The 24,194-nt window shown below is 36.1% G+C and overlaps 1 protein-coding gene across 1 annotated transcript in view; it reads right to left on the bottom strand.

Moving 5' to 3' along the window:
• Window positions 1-779: 779 nt before the first annotated feature.
• The window catches only part of LOC110463097 (PHD finger protein 12-like), a 28,662-nt gene continuing 5,247 nt past the window's right edge, over window positions 780-24,194 (bottom strand). Inside the window, exons 3-15 of the mRNA XM_021517442.1 lie at window positions 14,887-14,965; window positions 14,245-14,491; window positions 13,524-13,638; window positions 13,073-13,205; window positions 12,466-12,636; window positions 11,252-11,383; window positions 9,833-10,661; window positions 9,294-9,383; window positions 8,783-8,917; window positions 8,076-8,171; window positions 7,364-7,446; window positions 6,630-6,842; window positions 780-5,627 (exon numbers count right to left, since the gene is read on the bottom strand). Of these exons, the coding sequence (XP_021373117.1) occupies window positions 5,403-5,627; window positions 6,630-6,842; window positions 7,364-7,446; window positions 8,076-8,171; window positions 8,783-8,917; window positions 9,294-9,383; window positions 9,833-10,661; window positions 11,252-11,383; window positions 12,466-12,636; window positions 13,073-13,205; window positions 13,524-13,638; window positions 14,245-14,491; window positions 14,887-14,965 (2,548 nt within the window). The 3' untranslated portion in view covers window positions 780-5,402. The remainder of the gene's footprint in view (window positions 5,628-6,629; window positions 6,843-7,363; window positions 7,447-8,075; window positions 8,172-8,782; window positions 8,918-9,293; window positions 9,384-9,832; window positions 10,662-11,251; window positions 11,384-12,465; window positions 12,637-13,072; window positions 13,206-13,523; window positions 13,639-14,244; window positions 14,492-14,886; window positions 14,966-24,194) is intronic.

Below are 24,194 nucleotides of genomic sequence, written 5' to 3'. Positions count from 1 at the left end.
GCTACCAAGTAGGACATTGCAGTTCTAAATACTATCTAGTTAGGACCACAAAGCTACCAAGTAGGGCATTGCAGTTCTAAATACTATCTTGTTAATATGACGATTAAGCTACCAGTTGAACATTGCATCTAGGATAATTATTTACTCTGTAATTAATTCAAATCAATTCATGATTTAGGTGGATAACATTTAATTGTTCATCCATTCAACAATAATTACAATACAATGATTTCATAACATTCAGTGACTCAGCAGAGTTCCAGTCGAGCTGCCAAACAGGTTCCAAGAGTTAGCGTTTGCTTCAATGATCTTGTTTTTATGGTACAGACATGCTTCAATGATCTGGTTTTTATGGTACAGACATGCTTCAATGATCTGGTTTTTATGGTACAGACATGCTATGTACACAGAGTCAGACTTTCTACAGCATGATAGTTGGTGAGTCAGTCATATAAAAAAATACACGACATACTAAAGAATTAGTATTATCTTAACATAGCAAAAACAAAGTGTAATACATGTACATCAGTATGTACATCAACAAAGCACAAACAAGTAAAAATCCCTAGTCAAGCCATCCTAACTTGTGAAATATTTCTATAGCCGAACATGTGCCACATCTCAAAGGACAACTTTGTAAAAATGCTAGCCTTTTTTCTGTACTAACTTATTTTGTCAACAATTTGCTCATCATTTACATGTTTTAACACTAGATTAGGAAAGAGTTACAACATTTTACAGAGCTTTATTACATGGAAAGGCATTTTTGTTTTGTTTTGAAATATCTTACCAACAATGAGCAACATGGAGTTTTGTATTGTCAATAAATCATTTGAAGCAGAGTAGAGGATCAACACCTGGACGAAAAACAAGCAGCCGAGCTATATACAGAGCTTGGTCCTACAGAGTTCCTTTTTTGCGATTATCAGCACAACCCCGCAACAACTTCCTAAACCAATATAATGCCCTTACGCTTCTAATCAAACTCAAGACATTTTTATCTTGAACAGAATATTTCTCATTAAAGCTACGAAGAATTTATCCATATTTCTTTTACATATCACTCATATTTCCTCCCAAGAATCAGATAAAAACTATATTTTCCTTCACATTGTTTCTTAAGAGAATGAGTGGTAGCGACACCCACTCTCATGCAACTGGTGAAGATATTGAATCAAAATTCTATCCAAAAACGTAAAAACTATTGAACATTTCTTAAAATTTACCACATGTTTCCTTGGCTACTTTCTACTTAACAAAACTGGATGACCCTTCAATGGGAACATATAATGGCAATGTTGTAATAGAACAGCTCGAGAAGAGGCCAAGACATGTCGCAGACCACAATCTGTTTGACAAATTTCTAAAAAGGATTTACTGTTACATTCCCCTTGACCTGGGAACCATGAAATGTAAACTCATTCAAGGTATTCTGATAATTGAGGTTTATATCGTACTTGATTAAAATCAGTTCAGGATGAAGTTGCTTGTAATGTAATCAAATTTGATAACAAAATTTTATAAACAGTAAGCTTGACCTTGGCCTTGGAAGGAATGCCCATACTTGACCTATGTATATATCTCTGGACGTGACATGACACGACTGGACAAAGATGCTCCCCCAGCCCTTATGATAAAAAGAACCTTGCAAATAATATGTAATCAATATTAATATGAAATTAATTGATCCAAATTTGTTCGATACTCTGCCACAGGCTATATACAAAGATAGTACAGCTCGTGCTATACCACGGTTTGTCATTTACACTCCTTTGAAATATCGGTATAATTGTTCAACATTATAATGACACATTGTGCTTTTTTAGTTCAAATATTTGGTAGAAAAATAATATATAGAGAGATAATATAACAGGACTATGATCTAAATACATGTATTACTAGCTTGCTTAACTTGATCTTTTATCATAAGATATATTATGGATTAAAATTGATAAACCTTTAAATCATTGTCAGTCTTGTCTTAAGGATCCTAGTCACACTGCACTGTTTTTCCTATATATACAGTAACCTCCCCTTAATTTCGTTTTGGATAACTGTAGGGTAGCATTGTGCCACCAAACTTCTGTTGACCAGGGCCTTTAATCATGAAACCATTCTCATGCTCAAGCATGGATTTTATGCTCGTTCTTGTTATAACTTAAATAAATCTTATGTTGTCAATGATTTGGAAACATTTTAAAGAGACTTGGAGCCAAGTACTGTTTTCAATATTTACATTTGACTTTTTGATCGTTTGACACGATCTAAGAGTTAAAAAAAAGTTGGTTCGAGCACAAAATCCTTGCTTGAACACAAGAACACAAGAACACATGAATACAGGCTCTGGTAGTTCTGCCGGTTAGAGCTAATAACCTGAAGTCCAGATTTCGAATTCTGGTCTAGCATAGCTGAACTTTTACTCTCAAAACACTGTTGTTGATTGTGCTTTGTTTAATCCATCTCTTTTTTTCCATAAAAGCCCCGCAAGGTATAGTTTTCTTTTCAAAAGTGATTATCAAAGCTACAGTTTCCAACGCGTAGTTTTACATTTTTTAGCAGTGGTACAAGGATCCTTAAATCTCCAGTACAATGGAAGATAAACTTGTGTGATGAGTTTTTCAATGGTCAGCCAAGGTCCCTTAGTAGAAAAGCACTTACAAAACATGTTCTTTGATGAGGAACTACTTAACTATCCGTTAGAAATATTAACACCTACAGGAAGTTTGGCACAATGAACTAACATCATCACAGTAACAAAGACACAACGAAAATAACAACATTTCTGAAAGTGTACATACTATCGTTAAGGTGTTCCACCCTATCATGATAGTACTGCTATAACATTAGAGTTGCCACAAATTATCTTTATTGGGCCATAGATATGTCTTACTTTCTGAATTAATAATTAAGATGATGTCTGACTTTTAACCTTGGCTATTAACAGGTAACACTCTGTTTGCCACACTATAGTCAGGGAAAAATCAACTTTCCTTTGGTCTGCTTGGCAGTATAAAACCATCATGTTACCCTATTCCGTTGCAAAAATTGTGTCCAATCCAGGTAAAATCTTTGCTTTGTTCAACCTAATGGAGCCTCGATGGCTAACATCTTAATCTCAGCCAACTCAAACGCTGGCAATATCATGCCAGTCAGTTTTACCTTCTGTCTAGTAACCGTTGGGGGAAATCAACCAGCTGACCATTGAAAGCATTTAGCTGACAGTATACATACCAGGTCATGCTACTTTTACTATAAGAGACCAGAACACATGAAAGGATGGACAAGGCTATATTATAATATTAGCTTGCTACAAAATCAACATTCAGTATCCAGATGATACACCCAAAAAGAAAATGTTTAAAGTAGTACAATGATTTATCCTTGATCAAGATCTTAACAAAACCTTTGCTTTAACTCATTCACCCCTGAAATTTCATAATAAACTATTCCAACCTTTGAATTGGAAAAGTTCAAATGTGTCTTCAGGGGTGAATGAGTTATGTAACATATTCATGTTATCATTATCTCTCGTGTGGTATCACAGTTACACTAATGAAGCAGAAAACAGGAGAAGGTCTATAGTTAATACCTAGTGAAGCCATATTCACACTTCCTGAGGAACAAGGTCTGGTTACATACTGTAATGCAGTTTACATAATAACAAAGTAGAACACAACAGGGGATTTAAAATTCATGACCAGCAACTTGAAAACAAAATACCCATTGGGATGTTCACTCACAACAAAACTAAACAGTCGGCAAATTGTGAGTGAATATCATTTAAATGAACGAACTTGATGCTCTTCACGCCAGCAAACTACAAAACCAACATCACTTTTCAACACTCTAGGGCTCATGGTCTGTTAATATATTAAGTCGTTTCAAGATTTTAACCCGTTCAACCCCTAACTTGCCTCTATCCTTGACCAACAAGTATTGTTGGACAGTCATTTATTTGGAACAACTCTAATAGCTATTCACTTTAGCAACATTTTTGTGAATACTTAACATGTTTTGATGCAATTTTATAGAATGTACAATGGATATCTAAAAATCTGATCCAACTTTACAGAAAATACTACAAGTTTGTAGATCAATTTTAACAAAACAATTACAGAATTTAATAACTTAACCATGTACATTATTCAGAAGTGTAAATGTGTTTCATGTAGACAAGATGTCATTTCATCTTTATATCAGTTATCACACACATCACTGGAACAACTTATATTTTATAACTAGAGTCCCATTCACTGGTCTTTCCTTCCCATACAGTCCGAGTCCTATCACACAGCAAGGGAAGTAAGATAACAACATTGATCATAATAAATACAAAAGTGGAGTGGAAAGAATTTAGACCGAACTATTAAAACAAAGGAGCATGTAACTATCACACATATCCAAGTTATGCACAATCATGTACTTGAATAAGTCATGATTTTGAAACTGATAACATATACATCCAAACTTTTTCTACTTGCACATATTTTTAAAAATTAATCCCAGCTATGAAACTTCTGATTTTTAAATTGTTTTCAGTTTTCAAATGAAAATCTTTTGTATACAAAAGAAAAACTTGGGAATTAGAAATTTAATTTGGGGTATAGAACACAAGATACAGATACAAATAAAGAACATTCTTCTTTGACACTACTACTCTGCCCAAAACATTAACAAGTCACTGGCATGAAACTAACAAGTATCTACTTAAATATGCTACATTCATATATATATGGATCATTTTGAATGAGTTGATTTGTGACACATGATAAATATAAAAATGATATTTACAGTGCTATCACATAATATGACATATGACGTTTGTAGCAAATACACTCATAATACATAAAAATGATATTATCAACCGATATAACAACAGAACGAGATGGTTGTTTCACATCTACGCTCGCACAGCAGAAACAATGACTTCAGAATTAAGGGATTAAATAAATCTGTTTCAGTTATAACAAGGAAATCTAATAAAACACAATCCAAGGTCATCAACTCAACTATATAAAATATTTTGTCAAAATTGCAGTTTACAGAATGGAATACAAGAAATTCTTGCAAAACCACCCTATTCAACAACTTGAATCTTGGTTGTATTGCACACATACCAGGTTAAGCACAACTTTGTTATAAAATTAAGAGTAGTCTGACATGTGAAATAACACCATGATCATCCAGGGTCAAAGATTCCGATATAACAAGGAGGGGTATCACAATTTGATTAGTGATGAGAATAGCATCTGCAGAGAAATGAAGATGATTTTTCTAAACATTGCAAACTCTCCTAATTGTGGTAAATGATCATCTATTACGCAAGGGCAGTCAATGGAGATGTGGGGTAGTGTGCCCTCATTGCCCTCCGTTCCCTGAGGCTGTGCGAAATGAAGTGCGACCTATGGAGCAGATGCTTTGAGCGTTGATTTTAGGAGGGACATGGGCTCCTTGCGTCGATCCTGTCCAGGGACATTGGTGGCATGGTCGACGATGCTGAACACAAACTGTAAGCAGCCGACCTTGATATAACTGCCGTGATGGAGTAGGGCTGTGCCCTCCCAGCCCGCACCACTTCCACCAATCAGACTAGAACTACTCACTTTACAGTTGCAGGGTTTTCTGCCCTAAAATAAAATAATACAAAAATACAATTTTGCTTAAGAATCTGAAAAATTATGGGTCCGTGTTCCATGTCTTCTTAAACAGTTTGAGTTAATCATAATGGTGGGCTCCTAAATTATATACTTTTGTAACTTGCACCCACTTGACCCTGATACTGTATGAAAATGTTTCATGACTTGAACACAAGATATCCTTGTTACTAATGCAGGTGTAAAGAGGCCCCAAAAACTGTACATTTATTTTATCTATGACTTTAATACACAAAAAGGGCCCTGATACTGTATAATTACATAGCTGTGACTTTTTATAAATAAAGAGCATTGATTTGTATCCTTCAAAACATGGCAAAGTATTGCTAACAATATAACCAAAACTCTGGACAATCTTCAGTGTCAAATTATACAAAGGGCCATAACTCTGTATACTATGCGACACAAGACCCTATGTCAGTATGTGACACACTGTCATTCCAACAAAAACTCACATACAAGAGCACATGAGATAAACCCGGTAAACTTGATTTACACAAAGGGCCATAACCCTGTTTGTAGTGGGGCACCAGACCAATTTTAGCATGGGTTACTCATTCATTCTAAATTCATTTATGTATTTTGAGATGTGCTTTGGACAACGTGATGCACAGACTGACAGACTAATTAAACTATAAACCTAAGTCCCCTCTGGTAGTACCAGTGGTGAACTGATTATCAGACAACTTCAGACTACTGCACTTACAGGGTCGCCCAAATATGTTGATGCACTTTATGACCTGAACGCAAAAAGGCCTCTGATACGTTTTTACACACCTCTGACTTGAACAAACATTGTGGACAATCAAATGTTACATTTTTTAAATATTATCAGACTAAGCACACATACAGCAGCCCCGACACTGTTAAATGCACTTGTGTTATGATATAACATATGCTGGGTCCCGATACAGTAAGCTTAACATTATCTCGCTTAAGCACATACAGTGGGCAAAAACACTGTATACAACTTACATTGTCTGTGATTTTAGAACACATGGTGGGTCTATCCTCCATGTGTTCCTCTGTTGTTTCCTTCCTCTTGCTGATGATGTTTCGGACAGCCGCCACCACAGCGGTGGGCTGGGGTGTGGTGGCTACCTTGTCCGAGAAGTCGCAGGAATATAAGACATTGTCAACAGTGCTGCCATGTTCACTGTAGTTCAGCAACTCGTAATGCTTCGTGGTCTGTGAAAAAGATTATCAAAGAATTAAAATAAAAAATTTGAAGTTTTTCTCTCATTATTTTGGAAAGAGTTAGTTATGTATATCGGAATTTGTGATTTTATTCATTCTATCAATAGAATATTTTTCGTCAAAATGTCGTTCAAAATTCAAAATCCTTTCCTTACCAATCATAAGGCAATCCATAGTCCACAACCAGTAACATTTTCTTTATTTACCAAGCTCCAGACAAATTTCTCAAAGATTGAGGTCAAAGTTAAACTATAGGTCACAGCAACCTATTTTTTGTACATGACACTCCGTCATTCCAAAATGTACTTGCATATTAAATCCAGTTACTCCAGGTGAAATAGTATAGAAGATATGCCCCAGACAAACTTTCGCGATGGACAGAAGTCGAAGGAAGATTTTTCGACAAAAAATTGGCAAATGTACACAATTTCCTCCTATGGAGACCGAGGTTGAACTTTGGCCCAAAAATATACCTTAATGTTTTTAATTTGCATTTTGAAATATCCACTTACTTCATCGTAGAATATATAGGCATGTTTTGGTGAGATGAAATTACAGTGACCAAATTGCGATAAGCACACATCCATATCAGCACCTGCAATGAAGGAAACAATGGTTATATTACAAACTAAACCTTTAAACTTGAAAACAAATAAGACGACTGTGTTTTAATTGTCTGAAAATTGTTTATTGTGCTGGTATCATCCACAGTAACAACCAACTAGAGGTCTACAGTTACAATCTGTATCAACAGTCACTAATCTCGCAGTCATCCTCTGTATACACGAATAGTCGTCCATTGGTCAACTTTATAAATTGATACATGATGCGTAGAGCATTGGATAAGCTCTGCTTTATAATCAAGAGGTCAGGGATCGGATCTTGATGGAGAAGGTGTTTTTGTGAAAAGGAAATTAATAATATATATATATGTATTTCTCTCTTATGGAACCCTTTGCTCAAGCAAATAGGCAAGCATATCAAAGTCAGGGAAATACCAAATTAAAATTCCTCTTCGTATAACAGTATGGCCAGAAGTAATACTGACAAATCTTTGAAAAACTCCCAACATGTTTAAAGTATTCTTGATGTATCAGTAATTAAGCGATTTGTTTAGAAACAAGACCAGAAAATGCAGACAAAGAAAATGTTCAAATATTTCCAATAATCGATAAGAGTTTGGCTCAGACAGGTTACCAGTCCCAGCAGTGACGCCGTTGTTACCTGTGCCTATGTTGAGAGTCCTGTAGGACATAGGGATAGGCTGGCCCTTCCCCGTCAGTGGACATAACACAGCACGTGCCTTGATCTCACCAGCACCTAGGACATAAATTTGATTAATATCATAATATTATTTGCTTTCCATTTTTATAGCAACATCAAGATTCTTTTTTGTCTAATCCAATTTTACAACAAAACAATTCCAGTTTAGAGTGCTCTTTGCAGCAGCATGTACAAAACTTTTTTCTGCTGATGCCCGTAAGTCTTTTGACAATGATTAATTCTTTAAAAAAAAAATCAGTGAAGATAACAAGAATGACCCTAAAAACACTTTCTTTAAAATTTCATCTCATCATTGATGTCTACCCAGTGGAACAATATCTGACAAATCATACGGATTCAATCAAGTGGTCTTTACATGAGCCATTTACACCAGTGTTCATAAGGTTGATAAAATCTTCACTTTTAACATGGTTACTAAATACTGATCATGTTGGCATGGTTACTAAATACTGATCATGTTGGCATGGTTACTAAATACTAATCATGTTGGCATGGTTACTAAATACTGATCATGTTGGCGTGGTTACTAAATACTGATCATGTTGGCAAGTGTTGATACGATAGCTGAACTATTCACCTTGCCCGTTAAACACTTTAAACCAGAGTTTTCAAACCCTGATCGAGATAAACTATTATGAATTGTTTACCTTGTTGTGTAAGGAGGCCGTTTAAGACACCCTTTTTAGAGGAGGAAGACTGCTGTTTGTGTGGCATCAGCTGTTGAAGTCTCTGCCAGGCTAGGATCTGTATGAGGCGCTCGTCTAGCTTACTCAGTTCATTATCTGAGGAAAACAAATTTTCAAATTCAGTCACAATAATCTCTTCCATGCAGGTCTTCAAATAAATCATTTGAACAAACTTTCACATCACATGCCCTAACTATATAGCTCTTCTAGTTAAAATAGACTTTTAATAGCTTAAATGGTGTAAAACTAGAAATGTTAGCAAGATATGAATGCCTCTGGCTCTACTGATACCCAGCTAAAACACCACCTGTAATATCACACATGGTTTTATGACCCAAAAACAAGATCAATTTACTAACAAACTATCTTAGTTATCTGACCAAATTTTTCAGTCCCTCATTGCAGCATCTTTAAATTATTTATTTTTTGTAAGTGTATGTTTTTAATTGACGAAAGAAAACTAATGCCTTACCTCCTGCTCCCTCGACACACTGCTGTAGGGAATTGTTGAGGGACACAATGGCATTAGATGATCCGTGAGAATTGGCTGTGGACCCTTTACCTAAAACAGAAAGAAAGGATGAGTACCAATAGTTTTGACTATGAAACAAATTAAGAATATAGAGATATATATGAACTACTCACTTATCTGATGAAGTTGAGAGTGATAACTTGTTTACCTGTCTTATATTGCTGATCAAACACATGAGACCCTGACCTACAACGACCAAGCAAACACATGAGACCCTGACCTACAACGACCAAGCAGACACATGAGACCCTGACCTACAACGACCAAGCAGACACAGGAGACCTTCACCTACATTACTGAGCTGACAAATATGGCCTTGACCTACATGAATGACAAACATTGGTGACCTTGATCTACCTGATGAAGCTGACACAGAAGACCTTGACTTACCTGATGGAGCCGACTGATGGTGACCTTGACCTACACGATTGTAATTCTTGATGTACATAACTGAAGAGACACAGATGACCTTGACTTACCTGATGGAGCTGACACAGTGATGACCTTTGCCGTGCTGCCTGACCCTGTGGTTGTGGTCTTGCCTATAGTCATACCAGTCACTTTGGCCATCTGTTTACCTGTGACCTGTGGTGACAGAATAGATGTTGGGTTACTGCCACTCATGTTTTTTGCTGCCATATTGTTTGCTGCTAGTTTTCCCCCCTGACTATTGGGTCCCAACACTTTTGTAACAACGGTGTTATTGGATTTGTTTATAGCACTGATGACGATGTTCTTTCCTGAGGGGGTGGTCACACCTGTTGCCGAAGATATTGCCACGCCCTGTTTGTCCCCAGACGACCAGTTGACACGAACAATACTTGGACTGTCTGTACTGTTACTACGAGATTTGATCACAGCTGGAGAATCAGATGATGTGGAGCCTGACCCTTTCACATTAGAAACGTCTGTCATTTCCACATCACCGTTCACAGATGAAGAAGAATTTGAACCAGATCCTACACTTTGCCCACTTGAGAAGCCAGGGGGATTTAACAATGAGATTGCCCCCCCTCGACTCACATCTAGAGGTCCATTAGACACACCATCTTGAGAGATGGGGCCATTTAATAAAGTCCGGTCTCCGTCAAGCACAGGTAACTTGTCAATATCACAAGATTGTCCCACTGATGAAGAACTTTCTTGTTCCATGGTGTCCCTTTGGACCACTGGTTGTACAGATGCTGTGGGTTTTTCTGGTTTTGATGTTTCACTGAGGCGAGAACTACTATCACTGGATCTTTGGATCTGCTGCTGTGCTAGGTGCTTGGCTATGCTTGTTTGTAAGGACACCACTGCTGTTAGCCACTGAAGAAAAGAACATTCACTTTCAGTACTTTGACATTGGCGTTCCTAACATGGCATCGAGTTGTTTCTATCATATGACTGAAGCTGATATTACCATTTAAAGCTGATTCGATTATGTAATTGACACTTTAGTGAATATACATCGACAAAGAAACTACTTGTTTAGATCAATAATGACTTCAACCTTGGTTTAAAATAAAACTGTAAAATAACATAAACTTATTCCCCAGAATTACACATTCCTGTTACACGGAACAATCTGAATGTTTCTCATATATAATGATCATGAGTGTTGTTATATTAATACTAGAAAAGTTAACAAAACAATATATTGACCACATTTTCATCATTTTGGATTTAATGCCATCATAAATTATAATAGTATAGCAAAAAATCAATATATCGTACTTACATATATTTTAATGATAATTCTATTTCCATGTAAATAAATTTTTGAGTATCACTAAATCTAGATTTAAAATTGGTCTTTTATTAAAGGTACGAAATTTATTTTTTGTGTCATTTTCCCCCTAGTTGGTGCTTTACCCATTTAACATTTTATTATTATTTTTGATCAGATCCACCCTTACTTCTTCCTGTTCCTCTAGTGTGGCAGTTGGTTTACCCTCCATGGTGAGGGGAACATCCTGGGATGTGTTGTCAGTCAGTCTTGGCAGTAACGGGGGTGGATTACGGTAATGATGCTTGATGGCGTCTGGTATCTACAACACAGATCATCTAAACTAAAACATCAATTTTATAGCACAAGTAATGAACATCATTGTATGAAGCTTCTAAGACACCTCTGCAAGATGATGTACCCTATAAGCATTGACCAGCCAATTCATCAGGTGTTAATATCCATTTTCTGATGCCTTATGCATCTACAATGAGTGACCTACCTAAATTTTGTTTGAAGAATCAACAGCAAAGAACATCTCTTACATCTAAGTAGGGGTGACTATTGTGTGTATTTTTCACTATTGCAATACTTTTCCTATGGGGAAAACACCACTGCGATATTTCAATTGTTGTGGTATACGATCACGATAGTATTGGATACTTCAGTTACCCAAGTTCTTTCTGTTATTTCTCCGTTGGTTCGTTTGTACAAGGTCATTTTTGCCTTAAATATGCAAGTTAGTGGCCATGCTGTCTGCTAGCGTGTTTATCAAACGTTCCCATAACACTGAGTATAGAGTATATCGTAACAGTTATGCAATTAAAACGCACATACGACTGAGACTTATATCTGAAGTGACTACCACGTCTGATTGCTTGTGTTAGTACAGCCTAGTGTGTCTTAATGATAACGACTGAATTATTAGTACTTGTAACCACATGGTGTGATAATGAAAACCGTAAGTGTTAGTAGTTTTGAAACTATAGATTGTTTAGCATACTATCAACGATTGTTATTGAGTTTATAAAGTTGTCATTGATTTATCAAACTGAGAGGTGTACAATCGCAACCTATCTATCGATAGTACGATGTATCGTTACACACTACATCTAAGCTCCCATTTCAATAGACAGGGCTTGACGTTTACTCTTTTGATGTGTTCATATAAGACCAAACTTGAGATGAGTTTCATATAATTTTACACAGGAAATTTGAGGTGTAAGATGGTGATATTGCATTCTAATGCTGGACGATCAATAAGAGTGAAGCTTCATTTAACCTCATATTCAAATTATCTAGCAAACTTAACCTCTTAATGTATCATAGTTTCTAATTCATCAATTCAAATATTTGGTTATTCTGCCGACTAATCAGATTTCACTTTCCTAGTGAAGTACTCACCGAGATGGATTTACGACGAGGGTGTCGCACTTTTATCCTGAATGGCGGACTTTGTCTGTGGATCTTATTGAGGAAGTTGACTTTGATACTATGCTGATTGATGTGGCCATTAAATTTGTCCCACAATTTCACACGCTCTGATAAACTGACAGATTGTAATAACTTTTGGTCCTGTAAAGTCAAGAATTTTAGATGTAACAACAGAACATAAATAACAATGTACATACATCTTAGTAAATTACAATAAATTAAACTGAAGAGTTCTACACCCCTTTCTGCAGTGAAATTACTTTTGCTTTCTAATACTGAAACCAGTGTTTGGACTGATTTTCAGGAGCAGTCAATTATTTTTGATATTTATTTTCATTGTTCAAGATTTAACAATTTTAAAGACGTTTACTTAGGATTAATAATATAATAAAATGAAGTTGGAATTTTTCAAATGGTAACAAATCCATTTGTGAGTGTGATATAGACCATGTTGTCAGCTTGATTTAGGTTTTATAGTAATTCTGTCAGTGCAGGGTATTATACTCCAGCTGGTATCCCTCTAATACTGATGCTTGGTTTATATATTTGCCCATACATTTAGAAGAATGATACTTACTGAGATGTGTTCTGGGTGGTTTGCACACATCCAGCGCCCAGTGGGGAGGGAAGTAAGAGGCGGATTGAGACAGTCCATGTGATACACCAGTGGGCAGAAGTCACACTGTAATAGTGGCCCCACCCTACAGCTCCTGCACACAGAAATACAACTCTAAAACCATCAAAGTACACATAAATTATTGAACTCACATAATTTAAACAAACATCGGTATGCATCTGGGCCAAAATAAAATGATTAGTTGTTTGAAGAAGATGACATGTTTGTGCACTTTGAAACATATTAAAACTTCTGAAGTTACTTCAAGTAGTATTAAACTTATGGCACAGAGTTAAGGATAAATGACTTGAGAACTATCATGAAAAAGACTTGAATTCCTGTTAATTTTCAGAAACTATTTTTGAGTCCAGGGCCCTTCACAAAAAAACACCTTTTGCCACCCATTACAAACCTGCTGCAGTAGAAGCAGACCTTGGCAGGGAGGGGTACCATACCATTGTCCAACTCATGAGCGAGCTTTTTCTGCGAGCTTCTGTCCCGACCCCACCACTTACGTTTACTTGAACCTGTATATAGGAAAATACAATATTCAAGACTTTGCGAAACATCAACTATACATTTTATATAAATTTGCTTAATACTTATTATATCTAATAATTGTACAGCTTTACACAGAATGCTCAATAACTGCATAACCTAATATTGAATGTCCATTAATTGCACAACCTAGTATTGGATGACCAATTCAATAAACAAATAAAAATAGCATAACCTCAAATTAGATAGCCAAATACTACTTAACAGCATTTCAATATATTAGATGGCCATTAGGCGCTGAACAACTGCATTGTCTTATTATATTGGAAGCTAAGTAATAACTGTAAAAGTTAAAATTATCTTGTGTGGAAATGTTCAGATTGTGTCTTCAAACTGATTGTGGTGTCAAATTATTTTTGTTGGAAATTATTCTGATATATATTTTTGTATGATCTATAAAAGGCAATACATGTACATATTTATATTGACATTTGGATATTTTCGCACTAATTCACTCAATGCAAACAAAACGGGCATTTCCACATTGTGATAGTTTCAACTTTTACTGTATTTTGACAACCTCATTTACACTGCTCAATAAGAGCCCATTTCTGTACGTCTACACTAATGCTGACCTGGTAATGATGTAGTACACGCCATATCCTTGGGAAGTTCAAACTGTACAGGATTCATTAGTTTAGCTGCCTTGGCCAAGGTCCTAAGGGGGTTCTGGAGGTCATCTTTGTCAAAGTCAATATCCTCAAATGAGGGTAGGCTAGGGACAACGGGCATAAGTTGCACCTTTGGGGGTCGTCCTGGGCCTGAGCGGCTGTTTGTACTGCTGCTGCTGCTCTTTGTAGAGGCTGCATCATCGTCCTTTGACTGTCCAGAAACAAGGTTTTTATTAAAGACAGAAGATAAGAGGATTCACACAAACACTGATATTATATATCAAAATTTTACTTTCTACACAAACAATGTACGTATTAAAATGTATCAGTCCTAGCTTGATAAAGGCACCAGTCAGTCTTGAAGTGTTGCGACATGTTTAATATGTAAATTGTTTGTGTAGAAAGTAAAATTTTGATATATAATATATCTAAACTAATGAATCTCATTGAAAACACTGATATTATAAAGAGGAAGGATTACAGTCTTATATCCAATCAAAAGTTTCATCTTTCAATCGTTTGTCCTTTGAAAATATATACATTGTAAATACATAGGTAAATGCAAATTAACATGAAAGTTTTCATCTCTTGAACCAATGAACTTACATCTACAATAGGGACTACCCGACATCGATGACATATCCATTCTCCTGGCGGAATGTCATCTTCCTCTAGAGGCGGATCACTGAAAACAAAAAAGATTTCATGTACATTTTCTCCAAACAAAACAAAGTAAAAAAGGTTTCAAGGGCGTATTTATATATTTAGATTGCTAGCCCACAGGCACATTATCAGAAAAACAACGACAGCCCAACCTACATTTTCATAGGAATATCTAAATTGTTTTGTAGCCCCTACATAAAATTTATTAGCCATGGGTATCGGCCATCAGGCTAGTGGAATTAATTGAACATCTTGCAGTTGACGTGTAACTTTCTCCTAAGTGAAATTTGGAAATAATTATGGTTAGTTACAAATATCAGAGTTCAACTTAAAAGCAAACTATTTTTAAATAGCCATCAAAAATCAACACTTTTTTGCAGTAGGTAACTGCAAAAAGGTTGTCTCTATAGCTAGCATATAATACTGAGTGCATTTTTTTGATAAAAACCAACATTCACTGGGAAACTGATAATTTAATGTATAAGCTTAGAACACAATCTCAATCTGTGTAGTAATGATTTCCAGCAAATAATGTGGCCAACTCATGATTGGACAGATTACACAATAAGCATATCAAGAGAGGTGATTACTGCTAATCAATACTGGTCTTCCCACAGCAAATTCACATGTCTTGATTCACAGCAAACCGAAGACTTATGACCTTGACCTCGTACTTCATCCCGAAAGAACATAACACACATGCAGCCTAGTGGCAAAACACATATACGTAAAAAGTTTTCATTTAAATGTCAGTTGTCAATAATTTATGGTCCATCCAAGGATAGGAGTAAAAGACAGACTGACTAAAATATTCATAGTTTTGTTTTCAAACAAGTCCACTATATGTATCCTGTAATTAAAAGCAGTTTGGAATAGAAGTCTACTGAGCCATCAAACTCATGCACGTTTAAAAACGGAACATCCATATGAAACCCTGAAGTAGTGTGAAGTTTGCAGCACCAGTAATAGGAAACTGTATATGTACAATTCCAACCATATACTTACATAATAGGAAAAACAAAAGTACGGCCCAATCTACATACACTAATAGCTTAACCACAACTATCACCATTCAAATCTTATGCAAAATACAACCCACACCAACTAAATAAACACCTTGTTTCAATTTTGCATCAAATACATTAAAAGCTCATTAAGATCATCCTAAAGCTGGCCAAGATGATATGAACAAATCGTCATCGATCAATTGGAATAGGCAGTATCAGCTGATCAGTGCTATTTAAAGAATTAGACAATTAGTAACCAATCAAGTAACATTGATAGGAATGATTTTCTCGAGAATCTGTACATTAAAAGCAGGATGTGAAACACTGCTGTTTAAATTATTCTCATACTTGATATCCAGAGGTTACACTCATTTTCGCTCTCTGCACCCCTGTTAGACGTAATAACAAGCTCTCTGCACCCCTGTTAGACGTAATAACAAGCTCTCTGCACCCCTGTTAGACGTAATAACAAGGTCTCTGCACTCGTGTTATACGTAATAACAAGCTCTCTGCACCCCTGTTATACGTAATAACAAGCTCTCTGCACCCCTGTTAGACGTAATAACAAGCTCTCTGCACCCCTGTTAGACGTAATAACAAGCTCTCTGCACCCCTGGAATACGTAATAATAAGATCTCTTCAACCCTGTTATACCTTATAACAAGCTCTCTGCATCCCTGTAATATGTAAACTTAACAAGCTCTCTGCACCCCTGGAATACGTAACAACAAGCTCTCTGCACCCCTGTAATACGTAATAACAAGTTCTCTGCACCCCTGTAATACGTAATAACAAGCTCTCTGACCCCTGTAATACGTAATAACAAGCTCTCTACACCCCTGTTATACATAATAACAAGCTCTCTGCACCCCTGTTATACATAATAACAAGTTCTTTGCACTCCTGGAATACGTAATAACAAGCTCTCTGCACCCCTGGAATACGTAATAACAAGCTCTCTGCACCCCTGTTATACGTAATAACAAGCTCTCTGCCCCCCTGGAATATGTAAGAACAAGCTCGCTGCACCCCTGGAATACGTAATAACAAGTTCTCTGCACCCCTGGAAGACGCAATAACAAGCTCTCGGCGCCCCTGGAATACGTAAAAACAAGCTCTCGGCGCCCCTGGTATACGTAATAACAAGCTCTCTGACCCCTGTAATACGTAATAACAAGTTCTCTGCACCCCTGGAATATGTAATAACAAGCTCTCTACCCTCCTGGAATGCGTAAAAACAAGCTCTTTGCACACCTGGAATACCTAATAACAAGCTTTCTGCACCCCTGGAATATGTAATAACAAGCTCTCTGCCCCCCTGGAATATGTAAGAACAAGCTCTCTGCACCCCTGGAAGACGCAATAACAAGCTCTCTGCACCCCTGGAATATGTAATAACAAGCTCTCTACCCTCCTGGAATACGTAAAAACAAGCTCTTTGCACCCCTGGAATACCTAATAACAAGCTTTCTGCACCCCTGGAATATGTAATAACAAGCTCTCTGCACCCCTGGAATACCTAATAACAAGCTTTCTGTACCCCTGGAATATGTAATAACAAGCTCTCTGCACCCCTGGAATACATTATAACAAGCTCTCTGCACCCCTGGAATACGTAATAACAAGTTCTCTGTGCCCCTGGTATACGTAATAACAAGCTCCTTACACCCATGGAATACATAATAACAAGCTCCCTGCACCCCTGGAATACGTAATAACAAGCTCTTTGCACCCCTGGAATACCTAATAACAAGCTCTCTGCACCCCTGGAATATGTAATAACAAGCTCTTTACCCTCCTGGAATACGTTATAACAAGCTCTTTGCACCCCTGGAATACCTAATAACAAGCTTTCTGCACCCCTGGAATATGTAATAATAAACTCTCTGCACCCCTGGAATACATTACAACAAGCTCTCTACCCTCCTGGAATACGTAATAACAAGCTCTTTGCACCCCTGGAATACCTAATAACAAGCTTTCTGCACCCCTGGAATATGTAATAACAAGCTCTCTGCACCCCTTGAATACATTATAACAAGCTCTCTGCACCCCTGGAATACGTAATAACAAGCTCTCTGCACCCCTGGAATACGTAATAACAAGCTCTCTGCACCCCTGGAATACGTAATAACAAGCTCTCTGCACCCCTGGAATACGTAATAACAAGCTCTCTGCACCCCTGGAATACGTAATAACAAGCTCTCTGCACCCCTGGAATACGTAATAACAAGCTCTCTGCACCCCTGGAATACGTAATAACAAGCTCTCTGCACCCCTGGAATACGTAATAACAAGCTCTCTGCACCCCTGGAATACGTAATAACAAGCTCTCTGCACCCCTGGAATACGTAATAACAAGCTCTCTGCACCCCTGGAATACGTAATAACAAGCTCTCTGCACCCCTGGAATACGTAATAACAAGCTCTCTGCACCCCTGGAATATATATTCCAGGGGTGCAGAGAGCGAAAGTGAGCGTTACCCCTGGATATTGAGGATGAATTAATTTGGACATTTACAAAATCGTTACGTAAATTTGCCTTTTCACAAAAGGTGACTATACAATGTTGTAAAAGAGGTCATTATTGTTTCAATGCCTCCGCTAGGAGTCGAACCCGGGACCTTGAGCTCTGGTTTACTAGTCTTGACAAAAAGTAACGCTCTACCGAATGAGCTGAAGAGAAATTCTCCCTAGCGGAGTCGACAACAGATTCCTCGTCTTAGGGGATGGAGTGACAACAGATTCCTCGTCTTAGGGGATGGAGTGACAACAGATTCCTCGACTATTGTATGGATATATATTGACAACAGTATCCAGACCTATCACTAGCCTGTGACTTATCAATAATTGGAAGTGTGCCAAGTTGTTCCCTCCTAGTCTAATTGAGTGTAGTACCCCCATCCCTACACCATGGCAGTTGACCTCATTGTACCAACAGCTTCCATATCACCATTAAATAGGAACAGGCCATTTCATCATGAATATCAGTTATATTCTACTTTTTATTCCAAGACATGCTCAGGAAAATACATCAGCTATTATACAAAACTGAAGAAATACGTTTATTTTTTCATAGAACAAAATACCAACAGTGTAGTGGATCAAGAATAAAGTTTGTATTGTTTATTTCTAACACATGATTTTCCTCATATGAATTTTGTTTTCAAATTGGGAGGAAATAAAGAAAATGTTGCTTCAATTATCCCGAGGAAAAACACACTTAAAGCCTAAGGCCATCATTAGTAATGTAAATATATTTTCTAAATATAAACTTAACATTAAACAATTTTGAAACTTAACTGTATCAACTTACTGGTAGATCAATCACTTTAGTTGGCTCAGATGAAGCATGTAAGGGGGTATATAATTATTTTCAAGTACATGAATTCAACATATTGTTTCCATATTGTTTCCATCACGTTTTTAAAGCAGTGCTATAATATCTAAACAGATTACATCTCAAGCGATACACCAAACAATTGCAGAGAACTAATACTCCAGTGCTGTTATCTGATCATCATAATTGACACTGCTGTATGTACTTCAAATTTGGAAAGTGCCTGACCACACTGGCAGACCTTGTTGTGAGGAGGCACTGGGGGTCAATATCTCTGCCCTCTGTTATGCACACAGTCTGTGTTTACAACTGATGTTTTTAACATGCATGCCGCACACTGAACCTGTTAAACACGACTGTTACCAACATATTAATCCACCAGCGGTACAGCTGTGACAGTTGAGGATGTCATAGATCAACAGGAAACAATTACACGGTTCTCCGACACCAGGAACACTCCCAATCCAGCACAATGCCCCCTCCTGATCATGAGAGTCCTGTGACTTGGACCTTGAACTTCATACTTCAAAATCAATACCCAAAATGCCTCCATCATCCTCTACTTTTGTTTAAAACTGAACTACAATCCAATATCGATAAAGAAAATCCATCAAATTTGAGATACTTTGTTACAACTTTACAGCAATTTCAAAATACTGTACCAAGATTAGCATATATCTTTTTTATTTTTTTTGCTCGAGTTTTGGGGCAAAGAGCTTGATCAATAGCCTATAATAATTTAAGGTTCAAGCATCTTGTGATAAATAAATAATATACAAATTAGACTCTAGTCACACTGTTTAAGTGTACGACACTGGTGTCCAAAGCTTAATATAGTGTACATTTGAGTCATGTTGCACAGTTCTTGTTTGTTGTCACCTTTTAGAAAATTAAACAATTTCAAGATGGACCTCTACTCACAAATGCTGAGTTGTACCTCTGTTCTTTCAGCCTTCCCACCAAATCAGACACATATTAATAAGCCTAGCTCTCAGGCTTTGTCAAATTTGCTCCACATTCACTTACAGAACTGCCCAACAGAAAAAGTCATTAAGGAGGCTCCACCTTTTCGCAATTAACCAGCAGAATTCAATAAAAGTTTCACACAATGGTTGTGTCACTATGTAGGGATGATTTTTTGAAAATCTAAGCAATCTGATAAACTTTAAGATTTTTGGTAAAAAATACTGAAAAATGGATTTTTTGTCAAATTTAACACTTTCACACTTTTTGATTGCGTGGAATTGTTCAAAACTATAACAACAATAAAGTAATGAAAAGAAGCATTGCTAATCAACCCTACAAATATTTCATTTATCATAAAATATCTGAAACACGTTACACAAAATGATTTTTATTGATATTGTATGGATATAAGTTATTATATACAAGCTAAAAGCAAACAGGACACATAGTTTCATACAAAAAGAGTGAAAAATTGAACCAAATATACACAGTCTTTATAATTGATTAATTTTACATTTTACAATCATTTTGATCCTGGTGATAGTTGTCTACCTTGGAAAAAATTTATACAATGACAGTTGTTTTCTTTACTTTACAAAAAACGACGGAGATAAATTAAATTATGATATCAAAATTGTCAATTTACTGTTCTATAATTAATGGAACAAAATTACTATCAATCATAAACACTTTGGACATCATTCCATAGCCCGCTTACGCATGATAAATTTACATGTCAGGTAGGCCTACATATGTAACCATAGGCTATCGCATGGCATGCCATTATCACACATATACACTTGCATTTTATAGAGATCTTGACATTTTACAAAACTGCAATTGTGAAAATATTTACCTGACAGAGCTTAACTCGCTCGACAACAAAACTCGTAGCGACCCGAGCTTGTGAACTAGTGTTAGCACTTGCTTGGTACAAGTGAGGTCGGTTATAAACTAAACACATTAGTCTGCATTCAATGCGCCTCATATACGACCTCCTTGAAGTCATCTGATATTATGTCAGTGTCTTCCCGTACGTTAATTTATGTCTTGGTATCATAAGCTTCATTTAGAAGTACGTGTGATTACATATTTCCTAACAAAAATCTCTATATTGGGTGTTGACATATCATATATCTAACTATGTTAGTCACCATGGCGACAACAATAAAGCATTGGTGACCAAAAGTTGTCTTATAACAATGAAAGTGGCTTGGTTGGCAAACAGAAAACAAGAGGCCCACACCTGGTATTAATCTCACAATTGTAACCTTAAAAGAGGACTAAAATAAAGCCACAGGTAAAACACCAGCGTCTTGACTTAAAGTTTAAAGTAATTCAGAAAAAATGGGCAAAGGTCATTCATTTGAACAAACTTGGTAGCCCTTCATCCCAGCATACTACTGGCCAAATATCATCACCCTAGGCCTCTCAGTTATTCAAAAGAAGTTGTTGAAAGGTTTTAAACATATTTGACCCCAGGTGACATTGAATTTAAATCAAGGTCATTTATTTGAACAAACTTGGTAGCCCTTCATTTCAGCATGTAACTGGCCAACTATCATCACACTAGGCCTTTTGGGTTATTCAGAAGAAGTTGTTTAAAGGTTTTGAACATATTTGACCCCAGTGACCTTGAAAATGGTTGAAGGTCATTTATTTGAACAAACTTGGTAGCCCTTCATCCCAGCATGCTTCTGGCCAAATATCATTACCCTAGCCCTTTTGGTTACTGAGAAGTAATTTAAAGTAAAAAGTTGATGCCGGACGCCGCACCATGCCATAAGCTCACTTAAAGGGCCAGGTGAGTTAAAAATTACATCACCATTTTAAAGTCCCCCCCCCCCCCCTTTACATATTTGCTATAAATTGCAGGTTGTGATCAAATATTTTTTTTATTAATTTTCATATATGTGTGTTTAATGTTTAGTTTTAAATTTCTGAAATTCGGGTCCGGATCTGTCTGCTTACTAGCGACACCATTGCAACTTCCACTTTGATAAACAGAGACGTTTTTCAGTTGTAACTAGTACATACAAAAAATTATTCAATAAGTAATAAATCCTTAATCTATCCCTTTAAGTTAAGTTTCAGTTATTTTCACTTTGCTTAAATTCTCAATAATTGTCTGAATTGATAGAAAAACAGCTGGTTATCTACCGGTAATTTTTTCTTCAAAACGAAGAATAAAGGTTTGTTTTCAAGAAATTTTTGTTTGTTTCATAATTGTTGAAGCTGAATTTTGTCGGTTCAAGGTTTTTTTTGTCGGACATTGCATTATTGTTGCTTGTTTTCTTGACTTCTTTTCATTATCATTATATCAACTACAACAAGAGTACCGCAGGGCGGAACAAAATACGCCTGTCAAATGTCATATAGTGTTAAATATAACTTTCTTACATTGAAATAACATCTGCATCATTCTAAGAGTGTTAGCTGATATGCTATAACAAATGTAGGAGAAAATCTTCAGACAAAAAATCAAATACTTATCAATTAAATGAACAAAAAGCAATAAATTTTGCGAAAATCGTTGAATAATATTTTTTTTAAGGGAGACACAACTTCATATCATGATTATAATGTATACCAAGTTTCAAAGAGATCCGTTGAAAAATGTAGGAGGAGATTTCCGGACAAAAATCAAATACTGAAATGAACAAAGGGCAATAACTTTTGAAAAATTGTTGAATCAAAATTCTTTTAAGGGAGACACAACTTCATATCATGATTTTTATGTATACCAAGTTTCAAAGAGATCTGTCGAAAAATGTAGGCGGAGATCTCCAGACAAAATTCAAATACTGAAATGAACAAAGGGCAATAACTTTTGAAAAAATTGTCGAATCCAAATTCTTTTAAGGGAGACACAACTTAGTATTATGATTATCATGTATACCAAGTTTCAAATAGATCAGTCGAAAATTGTAGGAGGAGATTGACGGACAAACAATGTCTACGCCGGATGGACGGACAATGCCATACCAGTATACTACCGTCAAATTTGACGGTCGTATAATAAAAATAGTCCAACTATACAACTTTTTAGAAGTAAAACTCCAAAGAAATTCACCACAGAAATAAAGAAATATATGTCTTAGAATATGTAACTTATAATTACATTCAAATCAATTATTCGAATTTTGACAAATTACCTGTATTAATTTAACTTTCAAGAATTCATTTTAATTTAACCTGAAAAAAATCCTTTGGTTCTGAAAATTAACTATTTAGAAGTATACCAGTTATTATTAAGTAAACAAAAATACAATTTATCAAAACCTTTCCATTCTTTGTATAAAGTTAAATTGTGATGCATTTATCCAATTAAATTATCTTTATAAGGAACTGTTAACAGTGTTATTTATGATTTTGCTGCCAAAATAATTAACGCTCCTTATTCATTGCTTCACGGGAGTATGTGATGCTTCGTTTTCAGGTTATCAAAACAACATGGCCGTCACATGCAAAGTAACCGTAAAAACCCATGTAATTTGCGCAGGTACTTTTTGAGGCTGAAAATCTGGAAAAAAGGTTCTACTCGAATACTTTGGGCACCCAAAAAATCTGGAAAAAAAACGATGTTCATGCTCCGAAAATCGATCTCTGAATATATTTTTTTTAAATATATTTCTATGATTTTTTTTCATTGATGTAAAATGATATTTAAAACCAAGAAGAAACTACGTAAAATGTGTATTTTGTTGCTTGTTTTCTTTGAATTATCTGATCACACATGACACACACGTGTGCGCATATCGGCATACATCAATTCATTTTAGCAATATTTTACATAAAACATTTACTTGCTTACAAAAACATATCAATTAATAAGTAATTCGATGTTTAGTAACCGCTGGTGCATATCTCCTGGTGAAAGACATAATTAGATACCTTTTATTGATCATAATTACGATCAGTGAGAAGGGCTCATCATG

Source organism: Mizuhopecten yessoensis, unplaced genomic scaffold, assembly GCF_002113885.1.
Source record: "Mizuhopecten yessoensis strain PY_sf001 unplaced genomic scaffold, ASM211388v2 scaffold10867, whole genome shotgun sequence".
Classification (NCBI taxonomy): domain Eukaryota; kingdom Metazoa; phylum Mollusca; class Bivalvia; order Pectinida; family Pectinidae; genus Mizuhopecten; species Mizuhopecten yessoensis.
The sequence above is the reverse complement of the archived record's forward strand: the minus strand, read 5'-3'. Positions and strand labels throughout refer to the sequence as shown.